Source organism: Hypanus sabinus, chromosome 12 (assembly GCF_030144855.1).
Source record: "Hypanus sabinus isolate sHypSab1 chromosome 12, sHypSab1.hap1, whole genome shotgun sequence".
In the NCBI taxonomy this organism is placed as follows: Eukaryota; Metazoa; Chordata; class Chondrichthyes; order Myliobatiformes; family Dasyatidae; genus Hypanus; species Hypanus sabinus.
In genome coordinates this window covers 24,912,759-24,934,975 of record NC_082717.1, presented here as the reverse complement: position 1 = coordinate 24,934,975, position 22,217 = coordinate 24,912,759, and the positions used below count along the sequence as shown (strand labels likewise).

The following is a 22,217-nucleotide window of genomic DNA, read 5'->3' as shown; positions in this document are numbered from 1 at the left end:
CTCGAACCACATCAAGTTCGCCGATGACACGACTATGGTGGGTCTCATCAGCAAGAACAACGAGTCAGCTTACAGAGAGGAGGTGCAGTGGCTAATGGACTGGTGCAGAGCCAACAACCTGTCTCTGAATGTGAACAAAACAAAAGAGATGGTTGTTGACTTCAGGAGGGCACAGAGCAACCACTCCCTGCTGAACATCAACAGGTCTTTGGTAGAAATCGTTAAGAGCACCAAATTTCTTGGTGTTCACCTGACAGAGAATTTCACCTGGTCCCTCAACACCAGCTCCATAGCAAAGAAAGCCTAGCAGCATCTCGACTTTCTGCGAAGGCTGAGGAAAGTCCATCTCCCACCCCCAATCCTCATTACATTCTACAGGGGTTGCATTGAGAGCATCCTGAGCAGCTGCATCACTGCCTGGTTCGGAAGTTCCACCAACTCGGATTGCAAGACCCTGCAGCGGATAGTGAGATCAGCTGAGAAGATCATTGGGGTCTCTCTTCCCGCCATCACGGACAGTTACTCTACACGCTGCACCAGCAAAGGAAACAGCATTATGATGGACCCCATGCACCCCTCATAAAATCTCTTCTCCCTCCTGCCATCAGGGAAAAAGCTCCAAAGCACTCGGGCTGTCACAACAAGACTATCTAACAGTTTCTTCCCCCAAGCTATCAGACTCAATACCCAGAGCCTGGACAGACATCTTGCCCTATTTATTATTTATTGTAATGCCTGCACTGTTTTTGTGCACTTCAAGCAGTCCTGTGTAGGTCTGTAGTCTAGTGTAGTTGTGCGTTTTTCTTTTCTCTGTGTTGTTTTTTTTTGTAGTTCAGTCTAGTTTTTGTACTGTGTCATGTAACACCATGGTCCTGAAAAACGTTGTCTCATTTTTACTATGTACTGTACCAGCAGTTATGGTCGAAATTACAATAAAAGTGACTTGACTTCTCAGAGTTGAGAGGCGGGACTGCACAGGCATGTGACATCGGACAGTGAAACAGGAAAGGTTTAAATAGGATACAGCCTTAAAGAGGGGGCAGCATCGTTTGCGGGCACTAGAGTGAGCCAGGAGCAGAGTGAAGGCTCAAAGGGCTTAGGCGGAAACAGGTTTAGTTTTCAATTCTTCCTGTTATTTGAGGAAAGGGGGAATTATGCATGGGAGGGCAGCTTGTTTTTCCTCGGTGTCGGATGTAGGAGGTCCTGGAGTCTCCGAGCCTCCCAGACGTCCACATCTGCACCAGGTGCACCGAGCTGCAGCTCGATGACCTTCGTCTGGTCAGGGAGAGTGAGGAGTTGATAGAGAGGAGTTACATGCAGGTGGTCACACTGGGGCCATGGGAGGCAGACAGGTGGGTCACGTTTAGAAGGGGGAAGGGAAGAGTCAGGTACTGGAGAGAACCCCAGTGGCTGTACCCCTTGACAATAAGTACTCCTGTTTGAGTACTGTTGGGGAGGGTGGGGAGATGGCCTACCTGGGGGAAGCAAAAGCGATCCAGATTTCTGGATCATTGGGACCTCTTTTGGGGCAGGTGTGACCTGTACAAAAAGGACGGGTTGCACTTGAATCCTAGCAGGGAGATTTGCTAAGGCAACTGGGGAGACTTTAAACTAGAGTGGTCGGGGGGGGGGGGGTGGGAAGCAAATTGGAGACTAGGAGAGAAGGGGTTAGTTCACAAATAGATAAAACTAGTAAACAGTGTGAGGGAGGATGGGCAGGTGATAGAGAAAGAACACTCAGACCGAAGATGTAGGAAGAAAAAGATAAAGTTGTTTGCACCATTAGGGATAAACAGAAAGAAAGGTGGACAGTTTCTTAAATGTATCTATTTTAATGCTAGGAGCATTGTAAGAAAGGTGGATGAGCTCATAGCATGGATTGATACCTGGAAAAATGATGTTGTAGCCATTAGCGAAACATGGTTGAAGGAGGAGTGTGATTGTTAACTAAATATTCTTGGATTTTGTTGCTTCAGGTATGATAGAATTGGGACAAGAGGGGGAGGTGTTGCATTGCTTGTCAGAAAATATTACAGCAGTGCTCTGGCTGGATAGATTAGAGGGCTCCTCTAGGGAGACTATTTGGGTGGAATTCAGGAATGGGAAAGGTGTACTAACACTTACAGGGGTGTATTATAGACCACCTAATGGGGAGCAAGAATCGGAGGAGCAAATTTGTAAGAAGATAGCAGATATGTGTAGTAAGCACAAGGTTGTGATTGTGGGAGATTTTAATTTTCCACTCAGACTGGGAAGCCCATTCTGCAAAAAGGGCTGGATAGTTTGGAGTTTGTAAAATGCGTGCAGGATAGTTTTTTGCAGCAATACATAGAGGTACCAACTAATGAAGGGGCAGTGTTGGATCTCCTCTTAGGGAATGAGATAGGTCAGGTGATGGAGATGTGTTGGGGAGCACTTCGGGTCTGGTGATCACAATGCCATTAGTTTCAATATAATTATGGAGAAGGATAGGACTGGACCCAGGGTTGAGATTTTTGATTGGAGAAAGGCCAATTTTGAGGAGGTGCAAAAGGATTTAGAAGGAGTGGATTGGGAGAATGTTTTATGGGAAGGATGTAACAGAGAAATGGAGGCCATTTAAAGCTGAAATTTTGAGGGTACAGAATCTTTATGTTCCTGTTAGGTTGGAAGGAAAGGTTAAAAGTTTGAGAGAGCCATGGTTTTCAAAGGATATTTAAACTTGGTTTGGAAAAAGAGACAGATCTATAATAAATATAGGCAGCATGGAGTAAATGAGGTGCTCGAGGAATATAAAGAATGTAAAAAGAAACTTAAATTAGAAAAGCTAAAAGATGATATGAGGTTGCTTTAGCAAGGAAGGTGAAAATAAATCTGAAGGGTTTCAACACTTACATTAATAGCAAAAGGATAATGAGGGATAAAATTGGTCCCTTAGAGAATCAGAGTGGACAGCTATGTGTGGAGCCAAAAGAGATGGGGGAGATTTTGAACAATTTCTTTTCTTTGGTATTCACTAAGGAGAAGGATATTGAATTGTGTAAGGTAAGGGAAACAAGTAGTTTAGTAATGGAAACTATAATGATTAAAGAAGTACTGGCATTTTTAAAGAATATAAAAGTGGATAAGTCTCCAGGTCCTGACAGGATATTCCCTGCGACCTTGAGGGAAGTTAGTGTAGAAATAGCAGGAGCCCTGACATAAATATTTCAATTGTCATTAGAAACGGGAATGGTGCCGGAGGATTGGCGTATTGCTCATGGTTCCATTGTCGAAAAAGGGTTGAAAGAATAAACCTAGCAATTACAGGCCTTTAAGTTTGATGTCGGTGGGTAACTTAATGGAAAGTATTCTTAGAGATGGTATATATAATTATCTGGATAGGCAGGGTCTGATTAGGAACAGTCAACATGGATTTGTGGGGGAAAGGTCATGTTTGACAAATCTTATTGAATTTTTTTTGAAGAGGTTACTAGGGATGTTGACAAGGGTAAAGCAGTGGATGTTGTCTATATGGATTTCAGTAAGGCCTTTGACAAGGTTCCACACAGAAGGTTAATTAGGAAGGTTCAATTGTTGGTGTTAATATTGTAGTAAAATGGATTCAACAGTGGCTGGATGGGAGATGTCAGAGAGTAGTGGTGGATAACTGTTTGTCAGGTTGGAGGCTGGTGACTAGTAGTGTGCCTCAGGGACCTGTACTGGGTCCAATGTTGTTTGGTATATACATTAATGATCTGGATGATGGGGTGGTAAATTGAATAAGTATGCAGATGATACTAAGGTAGGTGGCATTGGGGGTGTCACGTGATGACGTAGGGTCGAGACGTTGGGAATCCAGCTCCCTCGTAAAAAGTAATGAAATAGGGTTTAAATGAAGAGTTAACAAATATCTACTAGAAACTATTTATACGTAACTCAGGATTATCTTTTGATATGGCTCCTAAACTGAAACAGAAGAAAGCTACTACTTCGAAGACTGCGCAAATCGGCGGAGAAAAAGGCCTAACTGTCTCGGTGAAGCCTCGGACTCAAGTTGGATCTCCTCCCGGCGAAGTGCATGGCACTTCTGATGATGCAGGACCGGAAGTTGCAGCAATGTCGGCGGTCTCCAAGAAGAAACGGCAAAAACAACGCATGCGCGAAAGTATGCATGAACAGATATTAACAAAACTACAAATCCCAACTACGGTTGGAAGTGAATCGGAAGTGGAATCAGACTCTTTGGGAAATTCAGAGGAAGAGGAAAAGGAGGAAGAGATTAAAGGAGACAAAAGATATCCTGATATATATTATGAATGAATTAAAAGCTATAAGAAGGATGCAGAATAAACTCGATAATGTGGTGGAAAAACAAGAAGATGGATAATAAAGTTAAAGAGATGGAAGTAAAAGTGGAAGAAAACACTGAAAGAATAGATAAGATAGAAGACAATAATCTTGCCTGGACAATAGAAAGAAAACGGATGTTGGAAAAAATAGATGAGCTTGAAAACTCTAGTAGACGAAATAATATCAAAATTGTTGGTCTTATGGAAGGTACAGAGGGAGAAAATCCAATAAAATTCTTTCAAGAATGGATTCCAAAAATGTTAGAAATCAGAAGGAAGCCAAGTAATTGAAATTGAAAGAGCATACAGAGCTTTAAGACCTAGACCTCAACAAGATCAAAATCCAAGATCAATTTTGATAAAATGTTTCAGGTACCAAGATAAAGAAATGATCTTGAAGGCAGCTATTCAAGGTGCTAAAAAGAGAAATGGGCCATTAATAATAGGAGGGAAAAGAGTTTTTTTTTAAATCCAGACATAAGTTACGATCTCCTAAAGAGGCGGAAGGAATTTAATCCAGTGAAAAAATCTTTATGGGAAAAGAGCTATAAATTTTTATTGAGCTATCCAGCAAAATTGATTTTCCTGGATAACGAAGAAAGATTTTTCGTTGACTACTGGAAAGCGGAGGAATTTGTACAAGAATTACCTGATGTCCAAGAAGTAGTAAAGAATTATAGAAATAAAACGGACTAATGATGAAGATTGAAACAAGGTTGGACTTGATGGACATTTATATGAAAAAAATAGTTGAGTATTAATTGGGAGTAGAGACATTATTTTTTTTCTTCACTAATATATTTTCTTTTTCTTTTGTGGGGGAGCTGGAAGAGCTCCTGATCGATGGCTGCAAGTTTCACGTGTACAATCATGGCGATTGCCATGACCTGTAAAATGGGGGGGGGGGCAATGTTGTGTTCTTTTTATTCACAACATTAGTGGGGGGGGTACTTTTTTTTCTTGTATATTAGTTATCTTTCTTCTATTTTTCTTTTTTGCCTGGATGGTTGGGGAGAAACTCATAGCAACAAGGAGAATTTTAAAGAGTTCCCAAGGTATTATGAATGATTAATTTACTTAATTTTTTTAAGTTTTAATGTTAATGGAATTAATGGACCTGTGAAAAGAAAGAGTTTTAACATATATTAAGAAAATGAAAGGAGACATAGCTTTTTTTTTTACAAGAGACACATTTAACATAAACAGAACATAAATTAAAGAGGGATTGGGTTGGAAATGTCATTGCAGCTTCATTTAATTCAAAATTGAGATGAGTTGCAATTTTGGTTAATAAATCTTTACCAATTAAAATACAAAATGTAATAATTGATTCTGGGGGGAGATATGTGATTATACATTGTCAAATTTTTTCAGAATTATGGACTTCTATGAACATTTATGCACCAAATGAAAATGATGCAAAATTCATACAAGTTTTTTTGAACTTCATCAGCCAAGATGCACATGATAAAATATTAATAGTGGAGAATTTAATTTGTTTAGATCCAGTTTTGGATAGGTCAACTAAAATTGCTACAAAATCTAAAGTAATAAAACTAACTTTATCACTAATGAAAGATTTAAACCTGATTGATATATGGAGGAAAATTAATCCAAGAGAAAGAGATTATTCTATTCAAATAGACATAAAACTTACTCAAGGATTGATTTTTTTATTATCGAAAAATATTCAAGATAGAGTGAAAAGTGTGGAATATAAAGCAAGAATACTGTCAGATCATTCCCCCTTGATAATGACAATGATAATGATGGATAAGGAGGAATCCATTTAATTCAATTTAATTAAAACATCAAGATTTTTGTGATTTTATGAAAAAACATTCAATTTTTTTTGATACAAATTTACATTCAGTTGAGGATAAAATTGTGTTATGGGAAGTGATGAAAGCATATTTAGGGGTCAGATTATAAGTTAATCATCTAAAATTAAGGAATACATGGCAGAAATAGATCAATTGGAAAAAAGATATAAAGTTAGAAAAAGAATTTCAAAGATATGACAAAACGAAGACAACGTTAATAAAAAAATACAATATAATACACTCCAAGCATATCGTATAGAAAAAGTAATTATGAGAGCTAAACAGAAATATTACAAATTAGATGAAAGATCACAAAATTCTTGCTTGGCAGTTGAAAACAGAACAGGCTTCTAAAACAATAAATGCAATTAGAACGAGTGTAAATAAGGTTACTTATAAACCTTTAGAAATTAATGAAACTTTTAAAAAATTTTATACTGAACTATATCAATCAGAATCACAAGATTGCTGAGATAAATTTTTATCACAAATAAACCTTCCAAATTTAAATTTGGAACAGAAAGGATTAGATAGGCCCTTTACATTAAGAAGTTCAAGCAGCTTTAGGATCACTTCAGAGTAATAAATCCCAGGAGAAGATGGTTTTCCTCCTGAATTTTATAAAAAAAAATTAAAGATTTATTAATTCATTTTATGGAATTAATATACCAAGTGGAAAGAATGCATAAACTCCCACAATCTTTTTTAACAGCAATCATAACCATATTGCCAAAAAAAAGATCCTTTAAAACCATCATATAGGCCTATTTCTTTGTTGAATACAGATTATAAAATAGCAAAAAATTTATCTAAAACATCTAAATATTTACCAAAATTAATACATATGGATCAAACAGGTTTTATTAAAAACAATCAATGGATAATATAACCCAGTTACTTAGTATAATTCATTTGGCACAAAAGAGGAAATGAGTGTGGCAGTTGCTTTGGATGCAGAAAAAGCATTTGATAGATTGGAATGGGAATTTTTATTTAAGGTATTGGAAAAATATGAGTTAGGAAAATCTTTTATACAATGGATTAAAACATTAAATACTAATCCTCAAGCTAAAGTAGTTACAAATGGTCAGATTTCAACACCATTTTGCTTAACGAGGTCAACAAGACAAGGCTTGTGGGGAAAGTATCAGGGTATAAAGTAAATTGGGATAAAAGTGAAATTTTACCCCTTACCAAAAGAAATTATAATCAATGTCAATTAGTAACTCAATTTCGATGGTCAATAAACAGAATAATAATATTTAGGTATTAGAGTTGATAATGATGTAAAAAAATTATATAAACAAAATTTACCATTGTTTAAAAAAATGAGATAAATGGATGATGTTACCAATAACATTAATAGGTAGAGTTAATGCTGTAAAAATGAATACATTTCCTAGATTGCAATATTTATTTTGAACTTTACCAATACAATTACCTCAAGTTTTTTCAAGAACTGAATACATAAGGAAATTTCTTTGGAAAGGAAAGATGTCAAGAATATCATTGGAAAAATTGACATGTAAATTTGATTTAGGAGGGTTACAATTTTAAGAATTATTATAAAGCAAATCAACTTAGATTTATTGCGTCTTTTTTGATGAAGAAAAACCGGCATGGATTAGAATAGAATTAGATAAGATAGGAGAAAATATACCTGAAGATTTTATATATAAATGGGAATCTAAATGGATACAGGGAAAAAAAGAATCTCCTATATTAAGACACTTGATTGATTTATGGAATAAGGTAAATATGGACAATGAGATAAAGAAATTTTTATTAGCAAAAAGAACTTTAATTCAAAATAGGCTTATTCCTTTTACAATGGATAATAAACTTTTACATAATTGGTTCCAAAAGGGGATTAAATATATAGGTGATTGTTTTGGAGGTATAATGATGTTACTTGATTAATTAAAAAATAAATATACAATATCAAATAACACTCTTTTCTGTTATTTTCAATTAAAGGCTTATTTATGAGAAAAGCTGGGTCAAACAATGTTGATGCCAAAATCTAGTGAAATAGAAATATTAATTTGAAAAGGAAAAATTAAAAAAATTACATCTTGTATGTATAATTTGATTCAAAAACAGACAATTAAATCAAGAATTCATAAATCAAGACAAAAATGGGAATTTGATTTGAATGTTAAAATTGATGGAAAAAACTGGTTGATTATGTTCTAATAGTATGAGAAATACAATAAATGTTCAACTTAGATTAATACAATATAATTTTTTACATTATATATAACACCACAGAAAATAAATAAAATTCAAATATGTCTGACCAATGTTTTCGATGTAATCAAGAAATTGGTACTTTTTTTTTAACATTCTGCTTGGTCTTGTTTTAAAATTCAACCATTTTGGATAAATCTAAGACTTTTATTGGAACAAATTACTGGAATACAACTCCCACATAGTCCAGTATTATTTTTATTAGGAGACATTGAAGGGACAATACCGAAACTTAAATTAAGTATCAGAAAAAATTTATAAAAATTGCATTGGCAGTAGCCAAAAAAGTTATCGCAGTTACTTGGAAATCTGATTTACATTTAACTATAGATCACCGGAATAATGAAATACATTGTTGTATTCCACTGGAAAAAATTACATACAATCTAAGAAATGAATATGATATATTTTTGAAAATTTGGCTCCCATACCTACAAAAGAAAGGATCAAATACATAGGTCCTTTGAAGATAAAATTATAAAGTAATTGGGGAAAGTAAAAAATATTAAAATTATTTTGAACTCCATGGAGCATGTGTGGACCCTCCGATATCCAGGCAATCTTTCTCTTTTTTTTTCCTTTAGATAAGGGTTGGGGGGGGGGGGGGTTAATATTATTTTTCTCACTATTTATCACATTTATTCTGTGTAATTTTCTAAAATTTAATAAATATATATATATTTTTTAATAAAAGGTAGGTGGCATTGTGGATAATGAAATAGGTTTTCAAAGCTTGCAGAGAAATTTAGGCCAGTTAGAAGAGTGGGCTGAAAGATGGCAGATGGAGTTTAATGCTGACAAGTGTGAGGTGCTACATTTCGGTAGGAATAACCAAAATAGGATATACATGATAAATGTATATGTAGGGCATTGAAGAATGCAGTAGAACAGAGTGATCTAGGAATAATGGTGCAGAGTCCCCTGAAGGTGAAATCTCATGTGGATAGGGTGGTGAAGAAAGCTTTTGGTATGCTGGCCTTTATAAATCAGAGCATTGAGTATAGGAGTTGGGATGTAATGTTGAAATTGTACAAGGCATTGGTGAGGCCAAATTTGGAGTATTTTGAATAGTTCCGGTCACAGAATTATAGGAAAGATGTCAACAAAGTACAGAGAGTACAGAAGAGACTTACTTGAATGTTACTTGGGTTTCGGCACATAAGTTACAAGGAAAGGTTGAATAAGTTAGGTCTTTATTCTTTGGAGTGTAGAAGATTGAGGGGGGACTTGATAGAAGTATTTAAAATTATGAGGGGGATAGATAGAGTTGACATGGATGGGCTTTTTCCACTGAGAGTAGGAAGATTCAAACAAGAGGACACAAGTTGAGAGTTAAGGGGCAAAAGTTTAAGGGTAACACGAGGGGGAACTTCTTTACTCCGAGAGTGGTAGCTGTGTGGAATGAGCTTCCAGTAGAAGTGGTAGAGGCAGGTTCAATATTATCATTTAAAGTAAAATTGGATGGGTACATGGACAGGAAAGGAATGGAATGTTATGGGCTGAATGCAGGTCGGTAGGACTAGGTGAGAGTAAGCGTGCGGCATGGACGAGAAGGGCCGAGATGGCCTGTTCCCATACTGTATTTGTTATATTGTTATATATGTGCAGTAGAGAGCATCTCAATGTACTGCATGGAACGGGAATTGCTCTGAGAGACAAGGTGGCTCTGCAACAGCTAGTCTAAACTGTCCAACATCACTGGCACGAGCCTACCCACCCCATCACAGGCAATACAGAAAGATGCCGGAAAATGGTCAGCATCATGAATGATCCCACCCACTCTGCTCAGAACTTTGTCCCACTCCCAGCATGCGGCTACATATACCAGACTTCAAACTCAACTATGTTTCTCAAGCAGCAAGGCTGAGCAACACCCCCACCTAGTAAACCCCTCCTTCACACCCCACACCACTACTGTGTATCCTGTCAGAGTCAACTCATGTACAGACGCTTCTGTGACCGGCCTCACTTCCTGGGCCACAGAAGAACCACAGAACATTACAGCACAGAAACAGGCCTTTTGGCCATTCTTGGCTGTGCCAAACCATTTTTCTGCCTAGTCCCACTGACCTGCACCTGAGCCATATCCCTCCAAACCCCTCTCATCCATGTACCTGTCTAAGTTTTTCTTAAATGTCAAAAGTGAGCCGGCATTCACAACTTCATCTGGCAGCTCATTCCATATTCCCACCACTCTCTGCATGACGAAGCCCCCACTAATGTTCCCTTTAAGCTTTTCCCCCTTCATCTATGACTTCTGTTTTTTCTCCCCTCGCCTCAGTGGAAAAAGCCTGTTTGCATTCACTCTATCTATACCCATCATAATTTTATACACCTATCAAATCACCCCTCATTCTTCTATACTCCAGGGAATAAAGTCCTAACCTATTCAACCTTTCTCTGTAACTCAGAGTCTCAAGTCCCAGCAACATCTTTGTAAACCTTCTCTGCACTCTTTCAACCTTAATAATATCCTTCCTGTAATTAGATGAGCAAAACTGCACACAATACTCCAAATTCGGTCTCACCAATGTCTTATACAACCTCATCATTACATACCAATTCTTCTACTCATTACTTTGATTTATAAAGGCCAATGTACAAAAAGTTCTCTTTACTACCCTATCCACCTGTGACACCACTTTTAGGTAATTATGTATCTGTACTCCCAGATCCCTCTGTTCTACTGCAATCCTCAGTGTCCTACCATTTACCTTGTATGTTCTACCTTGGTTTGACCTTCCAAAGTGCAATACCTCACACTTGTCTGCATTAAACTCCATCTGCCATTTTTCAGCCCATTCCTCCAACTGGTCCAAAACCCCTGCAAGCTTTGAAAACCTTCCTCACTGTCCACTACACCTCCAATCTTTGTCATCAGCAAATTTGCTGATCCAACTTGCCACATTATCATCCAGATAATTGATATAGATGACAAATAACAATGGACCCAGCACTGATCCCTGTGGCACACCACTAGTCACAGGCCTCAGAGAAGCAATCCTCCACTGCCACTCTCTGGCTTCTCCCATTGAGCCAATGTCTAATCCAATTTACTAACTTCTCCATGTATACCTAGTGACTGAATCTTCCTAACTAACCTCCCATGCGGGACCTTGTCAAAAGGCCTTACTGAAGTCCATGTATACAACATCCACTGCCTTCCCTTCATCCACTTTCCTGGTAATTTCCTCAAAAAACTAATAGATTGGTTAAACATGACCTACCACGCACAAAGCCATGCTGACTTTTTCTAACAAGTCCCTGTCTATCCAAATACTTGTAGATCCTAACTCTTAGTATTCCTTCCAATAATTTACCTACTACCAATGTCAAACTTACAGGCCTATAATTCCCCAGCGTACTTTGAGCCTTTTTTAAAAAAACGGAACTACACGAGCTATCCATGCAATCAATGAGCTGGACATGCAATCATTCTATATAACCTATTTAATGTCTTTTATTAATGTATTTTTTTAAATCTTGTTTATTTTATGCCACGTGGGATCCAGAGCAACAATTCTTTCATTCTCCTCTACATTTGATTCTGGACTGAAAATGACATTAAACAACATTAACCCCCTGTAAAAAAAAACAACAACAAATAGAATTTACTTTCTATGAAACCCTGTTGACTTGGTTTGATTACATTAAGCTTCAAAATCTTTTTCCTTGATTAATTTTCCCAGAAATATTTCTGAAATTATCAAGTTACTTTACTCTTCAAAATAACCTTAGCACACGATAATAAAAGTGATTATGGGGATAAGCTGGATTAAGTACCATTCTATTTCTCAAACCCTCGAGCAGTTTCATCACTGTTCAGTACTTCCTATTGATAGCTGCTTCCAAGCTTCTTTCCACCAAACTGCAGAAAGACAAGGTGGCAGCTCCCCATCACCTTCAGGAGCAACCAGGTGTGAAATAGAAGTGCTGGCCTTTCCAGCAACATTTACTTCTAAACACTGACAACTAGTTACGAAGGAGGTGGAACAGAAGACTGTTTGCCAATATCCAGTGCCCCCATTTTATATTTTATATTGTACCAAATGCTGCAGCTAGTTTTTTTTTATTTTATCAAATGCAGCAAGTTAACAGGTCCTTTCAGACCAACAGGCCTGGGCTACTCAGTTACACCACACTGACCATTAATCCGCTAACCCATACTTTGGTCATGGACAGAATGCACTAGCTCCTTATGATAGAAAGGAATCCAAGTTGCTGGTGCTGTAATAATACTGTGCTAACCACTATGCTACCATACTAGCCCAACATGTTGATTTTGAATACATAAACATCCCAATTATTAATGGGAATGGCCTAATGTGACCACATGCATTTTCTCATGCAAATACACATGTCAACATATGCATCTTTCTGCAAGATAACAAATCCCAGTTCAACTAAACACCTCATGTGGTATAAATTACGTGTTCCCAACTTGGCAGATGGCACATTATTAAATCATACCCACAAGCATGTCAAATGCAAAATACACCCCACCCCCCACCGAGATTTGCAGCTTTATTTGTGCCTTCATTTTGATTCCTAATGCACATCTGCACATGTATAGCAAAAGCTTGGTAAGCTATCACAAACATTTGTGATGTCAAAACCATTTAAGATCAACTGAACCTACCTGGGTTTGCTGGAAACCACTGACAACCCTCGTCTTATTTGCAGTTTGACTCAAACAGGAATATTCCCCCACACCCACCCAGTGCAAGCTTGTTTCAACAGCAGCAATAATTTCAAATTTAGATCCATTTGAAAAACTGATCTTTCATCCCTGACAACCAAAAAAATAGCCATCCAGGATTTGAAGTTAGATCATTAAATTGCTTAACTGAATTTATAAGCTAATGTTTTCTGCCCTCTTCCAGTCACACAGATTGCATAATTATGTCTAAAATTAAGGTACATTGATACATTGCTGAACTCCACAAGAAAACAGCAAGATCCCCTTTTCAGGAATATACTAATACTACTTGTGTAATGCAAACTATCCCCTAGATGCTTCAAAAGCAATGGAATAAAGTTGTGATTCACAGATTTACTGCATGTGCCAAGAGAAAGCAGTCAACAGTTCCGAGAAATGGTCCTTAACCTGAAACATTAGCACCATTCTTTTCCACAGATGCCACCTGACCAGCTGAGTGTTCCAGTATATTTTCATTTTGATTCATGTCAGAGGCAGTTCAGTTTATTTTCGCATTATGCTTGTTTCAGCCCCGCCAATCTTCAAATAGAAGTAAAACTATTTACAAGCTGACTAATAAATCAGTATCAGTGATGTACTGGTTAACACTGTATCCAGATCACAAAGGATAAAATTTTAAAACCTTCATAATATTAACAGTAGTGTAACGTTCTCCTTCGCGTGTAACGAAACGCCGAATTAAATGTCGAGATAAACCACAGTCAATAAGAACCAGATCGCAGTAAGATTAACCATTTACTGTTCACTCTTCACATTAACATATGGTGAAAAAGCGTTGCTCTCACTGTGATTTCTCATGCCTGCAAAACAACTTCTGCTCAGGTGTGCCTCGTGGTAAGCCCCCACCCCCGCGCTAATTTCAAACCGGTATTTTCCCACAAGACGCAGCGAAACCGGATGTGACGTCATCGCATGCCGATATATTTTACATGCAATGAATATACTTTAAACACTTCTAATTCTAACTAGAAAATACTATCGAATGAATTACTAAGCAAAAATATTATAAATAACTGTCGTAAAGACAGCACAAGTAGCATTAAAACCTCATTAAGCCTCATCTATACAAAGCAGGTCACTGGTTAAATGTTTTTAGTCAGTATTAAGACCACAAGACATAGGAGCAGAATCAGGCCATTCAGCCAATTATGTCTGCTCTGCCGTTCCATCGTGGATGATCCCAGATCCCACGCATCCCATACATCTGCCTTCTCACCATATTCTTTGCTGCCCTGACCAATCAGGAAATGATCAACTTCCACCTCAAATATACCCACAAACGTTGCATCCACTGCAATCCGTGGCAGAACATTCCATAGATTCGCTACTCTCTGGCTAAAAAACATTCCTCATCTGTCGCCCCTCGATTTTGAGGATGTGCCTTCTAGTTCCGAGCAACACCACCACAGGAAACATCCTCTTCACATCAAGCCATCTAGTCCTTTCAACATTCGGTAGGTTTCAATGAGATCACCCATATTCTTCTAAATTCCAGTGAGTACAGGCCCAAAGCTGTCAAATGCTCATGTTAACCCTTTTATTCCCAGAATCATCCTCGTGAACCTCCTCTGGACTCTCCAATGACACATCCTTTGAGATATGGGGCCCAAAACTGTTGACAATACTCAATGTGCAGCCTGACTAATGTCTTTTAAAAGGCTCAGCATTATTGTCTTGATTTTATATTCTATTCCCCTTGAAATAAATGCCAACATTGCATTTGCATTCTTTACCACAGACTCAACCTGTAAATTAAACTTCTGGGAGTCTTGCACGAGGACTCCCAAGTCCCTTTGCACCTCTGATGTTTGAACCTTCTCCCCATTTAGCTAATAGTCTGCACTATTGTTCCTTTTTACCAAAATGCATTATGTATTCCACCTGCCACTTTATTGGCCATTCTTCCAATTTGTCCAAGTCCTGCTGCAATTGCATTGTTTCCTCAACACTCCTCAACCCTCTACCTATCTTTGCACCATCTGCAAACAATGCGACAAAGCCAAATTATGATTCTAGGAATAATTATTATCCAAATCATAAACAGTGTGAAAAGTAGTGATCACAATACTGACCCCTGAGGAACACCACTACTCACAGGCAGCCAAGCAGTAAAGAAACCCTTTATTTGCGCTCTCCACCACCTGGCTAACAGCAATTTCTCTATCCATTAGTATCCAGTATCTTGTCTGTAATGCCACAGGATTTTTATCTTGTTAAGCCCCATGTGTGGTACCTTATCAAATGCTCTGCTCTCTGCTCTGCTGTCATCCTCGTCAGTATCCTCCTCCAATCCATCTGGGCAAGTTCCTCTGTTGTGCTTCTGCAATTCCTTTTATTCCATTGTGATATGATGCATGTGAGTTGTACTTCTCCATCTTAATTTGCAGTACAAATTCTATCATATTATGATCACTGCCTTTTACATTACGCTCCCCAATAAGATCTGGGTTATTAAGCACACAATCAAAGATGTGCTTCCCCCGAGTAGGCTCAAGCACAAGCTGCTTTAAAAAGCCATCTCATAGACATTCAAATTCCCTCCTGCGATCTGACACAAATCCAATTTTCCCAATCCCCTTGCATATTGAAATCCCCATTACAATTGTGCCATTACCTTTATTACATACCTTTTCCAGCTCCCTTGGCAATCTCAACCCAACATCTTGGATACTATTTGGAGGCCTATACTGCCACAACCATTTCCAATGATAAACAATCCACCAGACTTGACAGAACCACAAACTAACTTTCAACCTACAGTCAAGTCAAGCAGCTGGATCACCCCTGCAAGGTCAAAATTATGCAGGCTTTCACATTGACAAGTCAGCATACACTATGAGGAATGTGTGCAGGAATGTCATTCAGAACCTTAGAATGAACAAGGTTAATATAACATTCAACAAATGAGTTTTCCATTAGAACAAAAACTTAATTAAGCAGTATTAAAAGGAGATGACTAAGAAAAATTACAGATCTAAAAAAATTACCAATCTGATAAAGCGATGTTAAAAAATAAATCAGATCTCATCTTGATGACTGGTTTGACTTAAGTACAGGTAAAAAGAATAAAACAGAAGTTAAGCAAGAAGCCCAGCAACAAATGTCAATCCAATGCATAATGATAAAAGGATTAATGAAACCCTATTTATTACTCTTATTTGCATATTAAATGGGACTTTTCTCAACTGTGAAACTCCTTTGTTAAACTCCATTGTCCTGCTGGAAAGTTACAATTGAAGTATTGTACCCTGAAGTGCACTGCACAGTTCTGGCCACAAGCTGTCCGGCAAGATAACATACTGAATGAACCCAATGAGAACAGCGCTCCACATCACTGCAACAGACTGCCCTCTAATGCTTTTAGTATTCAAAAAAAAAGACTGGAACTGGCTTTCACTGGAAATTGTACAAGCTCTCAACTTATAAATTCCCACTGCTTCATGTCCAAAGTGCATCTCTTCTCCTCTGAAGAATCCTTTTGAACTCTTAAAAAAAAAGTTTTTCCTCAGAACAACTTTAATTGTCTCACTTATGGCAAAAATTTATGTGGCTGATGTTTTAAATTTATTTGTATGGGCAACATGGTCCGACAGAAACTGGTGATTGATTATATCTTGAGCTGGGACTCATGGTAAAACTTGATAAATGCCAATTCATCCTTTCATTCACACCAAGACCACCATTATCTGTGTGCTTGGCAAATCACAGGGGAAACAGAAGAGCAAAAACTTCTATTTGAACAAAGTGTTCCTCCAGATACAATGCCACAACTTTTCCTCATGCACAATGATCATGAGACATTGAACTGAAAGCCCATTAGATACTTATAATCCAGTGCAATCCTAAGACCTAACCAATTTTTTAGAACTCAATGCGTTTATCCTCATTTATTGCACCAAAGACACCACTTGATATTTTAAATGATATGCCATAACCATTTCTTCCTCATTTTTGCATCTCAATGCTCTATTGTTTTCAACCACCATTCTAAGTCAATTTTCAATTCAACAATTGAACAAAAATGAAGTTCTTTTCCCCCCACGATTGGATCATGGATTGGACTCCAGACAGCCTATTCTTCCCTCATCCTACCAACACTTTTCCTAACCCTCCCCCAGCCATCTGATGTTTATAAAGTATTTTCAAAGCAAATTTTAAAGGAAAATAGATGGATTTCTTCATAGGTTTTCATGCAAGACAAGAATAATCTTTATTGCTGGAGAACTCTGGAGGGTTGACAACAAGTACACAAATGCACACAAGGTGACTTAACATCACACTTGTTCTTTGCCATCTACTGTCACACTACAGTACACAAGTTGTTTGAAATAGAATTATGAAGAATCAGCAATACAAAAACCTAACAAGAGGTATTTCTCATGATGGGCAGAAGTTTGATCAGATGTTAGGTCTAATCAAGGTGGCAGAGCACATTGAAAGTATTCTATAGCTTAAGGACTTGGCAGTCAAAATTCTAACCAAGATCTATTAAAGTGTAATGAGTGAAAAGCTGAAGGTGGACAGAGCATGAAGAGTTAATAGCAATTGAGTATTCAAAGACAATGAGGTGCATTCATAGCAGGATTTAAACAATGAGAAGCTTCTTTAAGAAAAATTCAACATTCTGAATAAATAGGACTCAAAAGCCTGCAGGCACAGGAATGAGTGGACAGGACTTGGCAAGAATTGGGAGAGGAGTGCAAGCTCTGGATTACCTCAAGTTTAGAGTGGGTAAGATGACAAGTTTAAGAAGCCAGTACTGTATTGGCACAAATCAAGTCGAGGGTCCAAAAGAGTGGAGTCAGTGGCCAACAAACAGCATTCAAGTTGGATGAAATGTCAGCTCATTCAGAAATCGATGCTGCACAAGAAGCAGTGCTTTCTCACTTAAATACACATCAGCATACAAATGGAAAGTGTAAAGTAAACATCCAAACAACTTCAGATCAGAAAACTGCATTAGCAAAAAATTCTTTTTACATGGCATGGTAAACTCACATCAAATTTTGTGGTGGCTTGTGGTGCTTCTCCATAAAACTGCTCTCTGAAACAGTCCCCGAATGGGAGCAGCAAACCCATTGCCAGAATACGGGAGCACAGTTTCTCTGCTTCATGTTCACCGGAAAGCTGTACTTTCTCTTGCTGCCCGAATAGTTTTTCGAGCAATGTACGCCCTGTAAGAGAAACATCAATTTGTCTTCAGAAAGATATGAAATAAGCGATTTTTAAACAAATGCTAACTGCCAAATTTGGAGTGTACTGCTTCCAATTCCAAACAGCATTACAAGGCACAAGAGCAGATGTCTTTACTGAGCATACCCAAGTAAATGAGCAATTAAACATTTTATCTGCATCACTATTTCTCCAAGACTTCTTGCATGTCTGAGAATATTTTAATAGATCTTTGCTCCTCTGGAGCATGCCTCATGAATGAAAGTGTTCCACACTATTGGGGCCATGAATAGTGAACAATGGAAATACCTATCCACCTGCTTCCTGAACAGTTCTGGCACCTCATTTTTCTAACTGTGGTTTTAATAGGCAATCAAGTGGATTGATACACTGGAGCCAGGGATTAATTTGTGCCATATGAAAGAATGTCAACTAGCTTAATAGTGCAAGGATAACATGTGTAGACAAATAATTTAGCAGATTGAATATGTAATGCAAAATTTTTAAATCATAACATCACGGGTTTAAAAACTAGGGTGAGAAGGGCTTAAATACACAATGTTATTCAACATTTATCGGTACCTCATGAGAATGTATAATGAGCCGAGAGAAGCACAATTAAACATCATTTAATCCAAGAGAATTTAAGTATTTTGGATGCAAAATCTGTTGCATGCAAATTTAACAGACAAGTTATTTTAAGATGTTTCAGAGTTCTTACAACATTCGATTTTTTTTAATCTTTACAGTCAAAAACATTCATTATGTTGTGAATGCTCCAACATTCATTAATTTTAGTTAGTAGAAGAACTGCAGCAGGCGAAGCCAGCTTTGAGGCCAATCAGGGATGGGCATAAATGCTGGCTTTGCAGAGGTAAAGATACTGGTCAGCAGAAAATAAATTAAGAACAACAAATTTTTCAAATGCAAACCACATTTTATTCCCAAACCCAGTGAGTTTAATACACCTGCACACTCAGAAAGCTGTGCAACACGAAGGCACCATTTCATCCCATCCCCAAACCCATAATATTCAATAATGAACCAAAAACATGACCTTACAGAACTTTGTAATCTCAAACTCCTTTACAATATTTTAAATGTAGGTAACATTACAATTTTGCAAAAAAAAAAAAACAACGTTTGCACAAACTGCAAACAAGGATCCCCTCATACCTGCCTTGAAAGGCAGGTACATCAATTCAATTGCTTAACGCAAAGTGCAGAGAGCAGTGGACTCCACCAATACACCAGACACATCCCTCTCCACCACTGTTAGTATCCACAGGAGGTGCTGCCTCAATAACAATCTATCAAAGCTTCCACCATCCAGGCCATGCTATCTTTACCCAGTGATCATCGGGCAGGAGGTACAGCAGCCTGAAGTTCCACACCACCAGGTTCAAGAACAGCTACTTTCCTTCAAGCATTCTGTTCCCGAGCTGGTACAACCCTATTCAATAGAGTTTAGCACCAAGACCACATTGCACTGCAGTGGACTCAATCATTGGTGCAATAATTGATTACTTGCATGAAAGTAATGAAAGGGGATCAGTAACATAGGATTCATAGTCACAACCACCTCAGCAAGGCTGGAAAAAAAAGACAAAGTTTAGCTAAGAAAATACATTATTAATTAGTGGATTACAATTTAATTTTGGCTCTCAGAAACCATTTCTTTGATTAGTATAAAGTATTACATCTTCCTAAAATTTGCTGTATGACTGCACTACTGATAATGGATTTCATCATATCAAGAGAGGGTATAAACAACCAGAATAGATTAATTGGTAGACAATGCGTACCTGGGCAATCTTCCATACTGTGCAGACAATGGTGCCTTAACTGGACTGGAACAACTTGGTTGGGAATCTAATTCCAGTTAGGACACTAAGGATAAGTTCCTGCTGCTTTTAACCAGTGCCACAAGATCTTTTACATCTTAGAAACTTAGAACATAGAAAACCTACAGCACAATACAGGCTCTCTGGCCCACAATACTGAGCCAAACATGTACTTTAGAAATTACTGTGAATTACCCAGTTTCCAAGTTTCAAGTACCTGTCCAGGAACCTCTTAAAAGACCCTATTGTATCCACCTCCACCACAGTCACCAGCAGCCCATTCCACGCACTCACCACTGTGTAAACAAAAAAAAACTTGCTCCTGACATCCCCTCTGTACCTACTTCCAGGAACCTTAAAACCGTGCCCTCTTGTTAGCCATTTCAGCTCTGGGAAAAAGCCTCTCACTATCCACACAATCAATGCTCATCATCTTATACACCTAAATCCAGGCAGAAGGATAAATAAACATTCTGGAAGAACTGCAGCTCAAACCATGTTGCCTTCACTTAGTACTGCATGGAATCATCAGCCCATATTTTTCCAGGAGAGTTTTGGTTTGTTTCCAGCAAATATTCCTATCGTCAACAGAAGCACGTGTACAAATGAAGTCAACTGTGCTACATACATCATTTATAGTTTTGGTAGAGTCTGTATGAACCATTCACAATGATTCAACCAGTACATTTTTCATTCAGAAATCTCAGGCTCGGATAAAATGTGGAATAAAGAGATGAATTGGATTACAATAAAACCAAAACTCTTTCTCAAAACAGTGGCAATTTTGCTACTCGATTTCCCCCCAGTGGCAACAATGGTGCACAACACGCAGGATTCAGTTGTCCGGAGGGAAGGAAGAGGCTATTCATTATTTACATACTTAATTCTAAGCATCACTAAGCTTCTAACCATGGCAAGGCAGCCCCTTGGAGTTGAGGATGACTTGCTGCCACTTTGGAGGAGGTGACTGGTGAAGGAAGTGCAGAGACATACCAATTTAGGAATTGGGAACACAAGACAACTTGAGCACACCCTCACCCTGTGCTATTATTTAATAAGGCAATAACTGAACAGGCTACAACATCAGCTCCACATTGACCCAAGTAACTGTTCATCCATTTTGTAACCAGTAATCTACCAATCTCTGCCTTCAGATATTTAAAGACAGCTTCTATCATCTTTTGTTGGATAGGATCTTGATTCTCAAGAAAACAAAATCTGTACTCAAACGGTAAATCCTTATTTTTAAACATCGACTCCTTGCCAATTCTCCCTCTTTAGGGCAGCAGAGATTTTCTCCTTCAAAGACCAGTGTTTAACTTCGTCATTTGCATCTCTGCCTTTTCTGGGACAAAAAGACAAGAGCAGAATTAGGCCATTTGGTCCACTGCGTCTGCTCCGCCATTCCATTGTGGCCGATTTATTATCCCTCTCAATCCTTTTCTCTGGCCTTCTCCTTGTAACCCTTTGACAGCCTGGCCAATCAAGAACCTATCAACCTCTGCTTTAAATACACCCAATGACCTTGGCTCCACTGCCATCCATGACAATGAATTCCACTCATCTACCACCCTCTGGCTAAAGAAATTACTTCTGATCTGTTTTAAATGGACATCCCTCGATTCTGAGGCTGCATACTCTGGTCCTAAACACTCCCACCTTAGGAAATATCCTATATATCCACACTATCTAGACCTTTCAATAAGATACCCCTCCTAAACTCTAGCAAGAACAGGTACAGAGCCGAAAACCCTCTTACATTAACCATTTCATTCCCAGAATCACTCTCATGAACCTCTTCTGGACACTTAGGTGGGGGCCCAAAACTGCTCACTACACTCCAAGTGTGTTCTGACCAAGGCCTAATAAAGCCTCTGTATTATGCCCTTGCTCTTGTATTCTAGTACTCTCAAAATGAAAGCCAAGATTGCATTTACCTTTCTTACCACCAACTCAAGCTTCAAGTTGACCTTTTGGGAATCCTGCACAAAGACTCCCAAGTCCCCTTGCACCCGATTTTTTAATTTCCTCCTTTTAGAGGATGGTCTACACCTTTATTCCTTCTACCAAAGTGCATGATCATACACCTTCCTGCTGT

At 38.2% G+C, this 22,217-nt stretch overlaps 1 protein-coding gene across 1 annotated transcript in view; it reads right to left on the bottom strand.

Moving 5' to 3' along the window:
• Window positions 1-22,217, bottom strand: part of LOC132403320 (formin-2-like) — a 392,743-nt gene that overhangs the window by 331,448 nt on the left and 39,078 nt on the right. Inside the window, 1 exon segment of the mRNA XM_059986771.1 lies at window positions 18,102-18,277. Coding sequence (XP_059842754.1) covers window positions 18,102-18,277 — 176 coding nt within the window.